The sequence below is a fragment of the Pelmatolapia mariae genome, linkage group LG10_11, assembly GCF_036321145.2.
Source record: "Pelmatolapia mariae isolate MD_Pm_ZW linkage group LG10_11, Pm_UMD_F_2, whole genome shotgun sequence".
Taxonomy (NCBI): Eukaryota; Metazoa; Chordata; class Actinopteri; order Cichliformes; family Cichlidae; genus Pelmatolapia; species Pelmatolapia mariae.
In genome coordinates this window covers 24,985,223-24,992,415 of record NC_086236.1, presented here as the reverse complement: position 1 = coordinate 24,992,415, position 7,193 = coordinate 24,985,223, and the positions used below count along the sequence as shown (strand labels likewise).

The following is a 7,193-nucleotide window of genomic DNA, read 5'->3' as shown; positions in this document are numbered from 1 at the left end:
TATATGCAAAGTATAAACAAACCACGAGCTGCCAACTCTTCTCTGCGTGTCACAAAAAAACCGCGTGGTAAACAGGAGGCAAGAAAATAGGTATTAAGCCAGCTAATGAGTTTAAGCTCCCCGATGGAGTGCCAGTTTCAACTCCAGAGGGAGCCAGCTAGCAGGTTTCTATCAGCTGTCCACTCACTAACATGACCCGGACTCTTACTGTCTTATAAAGGGTCAGCAAGCTACATTTGGGCTTCATTTCTGTTTCTCCTGCAGATATCCATCAGGTTCATAAAAAGGCTTCCTATCGCCGAACTTACTGGAAAATAATCTTTAAACGGCGCATTTACTGAAGGTGGTGAAGTCCACACACAAATCTTTTTTACGCACACACAAATTCTTTTTACACATACAAATTTGTTTTACACACACACAAATTCTTTTTACACATACAAATCCTGATTTACAAGTACAAAACTGATTTACAAGTACAAAATATTTATGACCACAATTTGAGCCCATAAAATTGTGCCATCAAAAGCTCTGCCATTTAACATAGATGCCCATCCATCCATTCTTTTCCGCTTATTCGGTTCAGGGCCACCGGGGTCCTGAAGCCTATCCCAGCCGCCACAGGACTGTGGGATGTGTGTTTGATTCAAATTAAAGTGTGTAAAGACGGCGGTGTCGTACCGCTCTATTCCCGTCTCTGAGCAGAGAGGGAAGCAGATTCGGGTTCTCTGATGTGGTTGAAATCCAGAAGATGGCAGTAATGCAACTTCACTGATGGCTGCTGCCCCAAGCGAAACAAAAGAGAAAAGCTCAAAGAAGAAGAACAGCCAACTGATGGAAGGGTGCAGCAACTCTGCAAGAGGAGTCGCTTAATAATTAATTTGGACTTTTACGTCATGTCAAGAAATTTTTACAAGTTTTAAGACTTTCTTGTGTGCAAGTGAAGGGCTGAAGGGAGAAACACACACGCACAAAGCACGCCGCTGTGGCTTTAGTTGGTCGGATTACTGCTGGGAGGCTTAACGGAAAACCATTTTAAATTTTGGATTTCAGTTAATTCAGTTTTTTAGTGCATCTCTGTGTGTTTGCACCTGAAATGTTCTGCAGGTTGCACAGGAGTGTGCTGAGACAGGCTCAGCTTCTGCGTGGTGTCAGCAGGAGCACGGCTTTGCCACGGAGGGCTTGTGCTACTTTCCGCACACACGAGGAGTGTCTTGGTGGGTTTAGCTGTAACCTTTTAACCCGGTTTGCGCATGCCTGGTTTTGTTTGTTTGTTTTTATGTTATCACAAATTTCGCTGTTAACCCCTGAGCACATATTTCTGAAATCACCAGAACTGCACTATGGAGGGACGCAGATGCATTTTAACTTTGTGTGGCTGCGAGATCACTGCCTCTCTGCTGCTTCGTACAACTCCAAAACTAACCAGAGGAACCTGGACACTGGGAGCATAGATCTGACTATACGTCCCGAAAGCACACGAGTGGAAGAAGACCACCTTGTTATCACCTGTAAGTGGGGAACTATAAGTGCAACAGTGGGTTGCACAGGTGGGTGGGAGAGAACGTGATGAAAATTGACTTTAAATTGTGTGAAGACCTAACTGCAAAAGTTGCCAGAGTCATAAAGAAGTAAAACTCCCTTGTGTCTGCTTCCGAAACACTCATGTGCTTATGTAATGACAAGGCAAATGAATGAGGAAAATCTAAGACACATTGTTGAAGTGCAACTTAGTATTATTATTATTTTTAAGGATGGCCATCATCTGTTTTCTAAATGGAGTCTTCATTCAATGTGGCCATTTCTGTAAAACAAAATAGTTTGGAAATAACACATTTTCTTTAGTTAAATTGCATTAAAATGGCACATTCTAAATGCAGGAGCAAGGTTATTGAAACTCAACTAGAAACTAAAGCTAAACGTGTAAAAACATTTTAGTTAACTTAAACATAAAAAATATTGAAAAATCAAAAATTAAATGAAACAATTTAGTAAACTTGAAAAAAAAACTAAACTACAATAAAAATATAGAAGAATTGTGCTTCGTTTTAGTGTTAGTTTGGTAAAAATTGTATTACAGCTTGTCTGATGGGAGAGCTGATAGACATGTTTATTGAGACTTTAGATGTCTACGAGGCTGTGAGTCATCTGTTTTCAAAAAGTTCTGGGGTTTTTTTTTGTTTGTTTTTTTTTACCTGTATTGATTTTCCTAAAAAACAAGCAAACAAAAAAAAACTTTTCATGCAATAAACACTAAACTAAAACAAGAGAATCCATCTCTGGAAACTTATTGAAACTAAACTGAATTTAAAACAAAAATTCAAAATGAAATTAAAAAAAAAAAAAAAATCAAATTAGAAAAAGCAAAGCTATAATAACTCTGCCCAGGACCGACTCGTCTGAAGTTCTCTGCACAGCCAAATATACTGTAGTGGTCTTTGCCCCCTGGCACAATGTATTTGTGTAAAGATTTACTTCATGTGCAGGTACAGTAAGGCTTAGGGTGTAGTTATCCAAAGGAGAAAAACATAGACAGTTTCAGTTATATACCATAAAATCGATTTACACGTACAGGGAATGTTGCCTAAGCTGGCTTTAGATAGCAGCCTTTATCAGCAGTCACTGTCAAATAAAAAGATGAGACCGAGACATATCTGTGCTCCTCCTTTAGTGTTTTCTACTGACCCCTAAAAGCTAGTTGAAGTTTGACACAAGGAAAAAAACCCTAAATTATGTAATTTGTGCCTGCATTCCAGTCTGCTCTGGAACACAACTGAGAAAAAGTGCAGGTTTATATTTTTCTGTGATCTGCTGCCCAGAACTCAGGGGGAGGATCGTGGGTTTCTCTTCCTGCCCACCACTGAAGAAACCCTTTCCATGCTCTCTAACACCTCATCTTCCACATAATCGCCCAGCTGCTGTAGACACAAGCCATTGCTCAGCTCACAGTGCTGTTCCCCAGAGAGAGCCCCAGCAGGGGGAGGCGAGCTAGCTTAACTAGCACAAAGCACTGGCTAGCTGGAGTCATTACTTATTCTGTCTGCTAAGTGGAAAAAGTCAGGTGGGATTTAGTTGCCCTTGCTTTGTGAAATCTGAAGATTAAATGGTCCTGCAGATGCCAGGTGTGGACCAGTGGAAACTATTCACTCCCTCTGCTCTAGTTTGAAAAAATGTTAATCTCTGACCCATGGGACTAAGACACAAGCTGGAATTATTCACTCTTTAGTACAGGAGTCAGTGTACAGACCGGGAAACTCCATCTTCCTTTAAGCTTTTAAGAACATAGCAGTGCCGTCAGAGTGTTGTAGATCCGAGATCCCTTTTCTCTGTGGGAATCTCTCTGGATTATACTCTACCATTCTTTAAAAAAAAAAAAACAGACTGTGCAGCTGCTGAAAAGTACTCTCACTATGGTTTTATGCAGGCACAAGAGTGACACGGTGTCTTACATACAGTGACATATGTGGATGTGGCAACCCCATGACAGCTGCTGATGTAGGCGTTCTGGCATGCATGCCTCTCCCTGTTAGTGGAACATAGTCAAGGTCAGCTCAGTTTCTGAGCGTGTATTCTGTTTGTGAACAGGGGGGGCTTTCAGAGTTAGGTTAGCAAATGCTAAATCACAGCAGCACGTGGACCGCCTGCTATAAATTTTGCATTCAGATCCGAGTCAGGTAATCTTGAGAACGCCTCTGCTATTGTGCGCTTGCTTGCACTCTGGTGGCAACAGTCAATATTTCGAGGCTTCCAGCAGTTACTCGCCTAGACTTCCTGTTTGTTGTTATTGTTCACAGTACAGCTAGAATACAGATCCATTTAAGATAAAATGAAAAAGAGAAAATACAAAGCGAAATCATGGACGGACAATAGAAATTGGTGCTTAAATTGGCTCAATGGCTTCCTGTTTTGCTCCATACATGGGCTGTTTTCCTGTATTCTGCCAAAGCCCACACAAGCTTAATTAGCCTAGCGAGCAAGGACTACAGACAGAATCCAGAAAACTTCTTCTATGACTACACACATTCTCATGTAGAGTCTTAATAGAGAAAATTGTATATAATAAGAGTCCCTGCAACTCATTTGCTGCATATGTACGTACAGATGGAGGATTTTACAGGCCTGTTAATGTCCTGCAATCCTGTATGTATACTGCCTAGCTGTCACAGGGCACAAGAGGCAGGGTACACCTTGGATACAGTCATGGAGACAGACAACCATTCACTCAAACTGTTTTAAAAATTTCTCATTCAGCCAATAATTTATTTAATAATGCCTTCTATCTAACACTTATACTCTGATGAATGCATTGGGAGCAACTCAGGATTCACTATCTTGGCTAGCAGCATTTGACTGGAGGAGCCAAGGATTGAACCACCAATATTCCAACTGGTAGATATTCTCCATAAATAGATGGACTCTACTAGAGTAGCTTTGCATTAGTAGAAGTTGAAAATAAGCCCGAGTCATCTTCTAGCTTCTTTCATCACTTCATCATCTGGCTGAAACAAGCAATTGTAGCTCCTTTCCTTTAAAGGCCACTTTCTTATAATTAACTGCGCTCATTGAAAGAAGGTTGAAAGAGCAGGTGGGTGGGGCTTTTGTGTTCACAGCCAGAGCTGTGGGCCTGAGATGACCATATTAGGAATATTTCCTGGAAGATTGACATCACACAGAACCCAGAGAACAAAAAAACAAAAAGAGAAACAGTTTGAAACTGCACACTTGACTCATAGGGAATACTGTACTTGCACATAGGATTACATCATTATCTGAAATGTTTATTACAGGAAGTAGAATCATCCAATATAACCTCAAAGTAGAAATCTGTCAAAGTCAGCTTAACCATATTTTGCATGTCAATGTTCCAGGGCCTGGTGGTCACATGTCCAAGTACAGTCTCAGTTGGCTTGCTGAGAACAGCTTTGAGAGAAAGTACCAGAAAACAGAACAACCGCGCATCCTCTGGAATTCAGACATCTATAGAAATGCAAACATAACCTCATCCAAATGGGACACGTTCATGAGCTGTGATGACGAGAAAAAGAAATTTCTTCAAAATTATCTTCTGTACGGGATCGCGTTTGTAGACGATGTCCCAGCCACAGTAGAAGCCACAGAGGCAGTAACCCAGAGGGTCAGTCTAATCAGGTATGCTTCCTGTTGGCCTACAGATCACATTCTCATCTTTACGTTAACGCTTCATATCCAGTGGCGTCATTCAACCAGCTGTCTGTTGATTCTCCTCAATTTCATCTGTTTCTCACAAAGGGAGACTACCTATGGCAGAATGTGGTGCTTCACTTCAGATTATTCCAGGGGAGATACTGCCTACAGCCAGCTGGCCCTGGACCGTCACACTGACACCTCCTACTTTCAGGAACCGTGTGGGTAGGTGCAGCAGAGATGGGCTTGTTGGTGTAATGTTGACTTCTCATGATTATGTTTGGATATTTGATGCTTCTGATCGTTACGGCAGAATCCAGGTTTTCCACTGTCTAAAGCATGAGGGAACCGGGGGAAGGACGCTACTTGTTGATGGGTTCTACGCTGCAGAAAAATTACGTCAGAGGTCACCTGAAAGCTTTGAGCTGCTCGCTCAGGTGCCCATCAAGCACGAGTACATCGAAAATACCGACAGGCACCAAAACCACATCACAGGCATCGGCCCCGTGCTCAACGTGTATCCTTGGAACAATGAAATGTATCTTATACGGTATGTTGATGCTGAAATTTAGTGTTGTTTTTATTTTTCTGATATTGTGTTCACTTGTTTAGTGGTTGTCCATTTAATTAGCGCGACTGATGTATTTACGTATTGACAGATACAACAACTACGATCGATCTGTACTAAACACAATCCCCCATGACGTGGTTCAGCGCTGGTATGCAGCGCATCGAGAGCTGACCACAGAGCTGAGGAGGCCAGAGAACGAACTATGGGTGAAGCTGACTCCGGGAAAAGTAAGATATGTGCAGGCCACAATATCAAAACATAAATGCTTCTCTGAGTTCCAACTAAAATGAATTCGTAGTCAAGTCACAGGACAACTTAAATGTCAGTGTTGCCTTGTAATCTGAGTGTTTTGCCCTGTCTTTTCCCCGTAAGGTTGTTTTCATAGACAACTGGCGAGTCTTACACGGGAGGGAGTCTTTCACTGGCTCGAGGCAACTCTGTGGATGCTATCTGACCAGAGATGACGTCCTCAGTGCTGCCCGCTGCTTCGGGCTCCAGGCCTGAACGTGAAGTTTCCTTCACTTGACTGCCTTATCACTCTGCCCACAATACAGGTTTAATTAACACTGCGCCGATACTGCTGGAGCATGTTTTATTTTGCTCTTCTGTATTTTTTAATTAACATTTGATTTTTTTTAAACAGTTTATGTGAAGTTAGAGTATGAATGTGTCCTGAATTTTACTTGAAACAATGAAATGTCTAAATCCTCAAATGGCTTCCAGTTATTAAACTGTGTTGTGATGTGTTGTGCGTTCAGTGTTACTTCTACTTCCATGTGCTCATCCTGTTTTTATCACACAGCATATCCTCGACACTCTCACAATACTCAGTAAACACAGCCTCTGACACTCATGTGACAAATCTTGAGGCACTCTGGTGATTCAGAAATGTTTTATTTAATCATGATCTGTAAAGTTTTCATGTGATACAAAACAAATTAATGGTGTAACTTTTTTACATTTATTACTTCTGTTACTACTGAAAAAAGTTATTTAAAAAAAAGTTTAAAACACAGGTTATGATAAAAATCAGAAAAAAAGACAAAACAAAATCACAGACTGAGCTGGTTGTGCACATTAAAGTAGTGCAACCTCAGTGTTAGGAACTTAGCATACTGATCATTCATAGGATTCACGAGTGCAATCAAACAATATTGAATTATTCACAAAGCCTATGGAATACAGTACATTCAAAACTGGGCTCTGATTTAATGTCCCTTGGTATAGGCATGACATCATCAATGTGATTTATTTGATTTTCTTTTATGTAAAAAAAAATCTAGAATCATGTTCATACAGTTTATTTTTTTCACACAATGTAAGAAAAAAGAAGATTGAAATTTAAAACATGAATTAATTAACTGAAATTGGAAAAGAAAAGCTGTAAAACTGACAGAATTTGAGTAAGCACAGAAAATGCAAATTCAAACATGAAGATTAGCTCCATTGTTGTCATTAC

The 7,193-nt window shown here is 40.6% G+C and overlaps 1 protein-coding gene across 1 annotated transcript; it reads left to right on the top strand.

Annotated features, from left to right (window-relative positions):
• The first annotated feature begins 722 nt into the window (after positions 1-722).
• Positions 723-6,451, top strand: tmlhe (trimethyllysine hydroxylase, epsilon). Its single transcript, XM_063485531.1, has 7 exons — positions 723-1,217; positions 1,335-1,511; positions 4,869-5,148; positions 5,269-5,388; positions 5,477-5,713; positions 5,823-5,961; positions 6,107-6,451. The coding sequence occupies exons 1-7, from the start codon at positions 1,097-1,099 to the stop codon at positions 6,236-6,238; spliced, it is 1,206 nt and encodes a 401-aa protein (XP_063341601.1). The 5' UTR covers positions 723-1,096; the 3' UTR covers positions 6,239-6,451.
• The last annotated feature ends 742 nt before the right edge of the window (positions 6,452-7,193 follow it).

Coding starts and splice junctions, on each gene's coding strand:
- tmlhe (XM_063485531.1), top strand. CDS start 1,097: ATGTTCTGCAGGTTGCACAGGAGTGTGCTGAGACAGGCTCAGCTTCTG. Junction 5,149..5,268: donor CAGAGGGTCAGTCTAATCAG/GTATGCTTCCTG, acceptor TTTCTCACAAAG/GGAGACTACCTATGGCAGAA. Junction 5,962..6,106: donor TGAAGCTGACTCCGGGAAAA/GTAAGATATGTG, acceptor TTTCCCCGTAAG/GTTGTTTTCATAGACAACTG.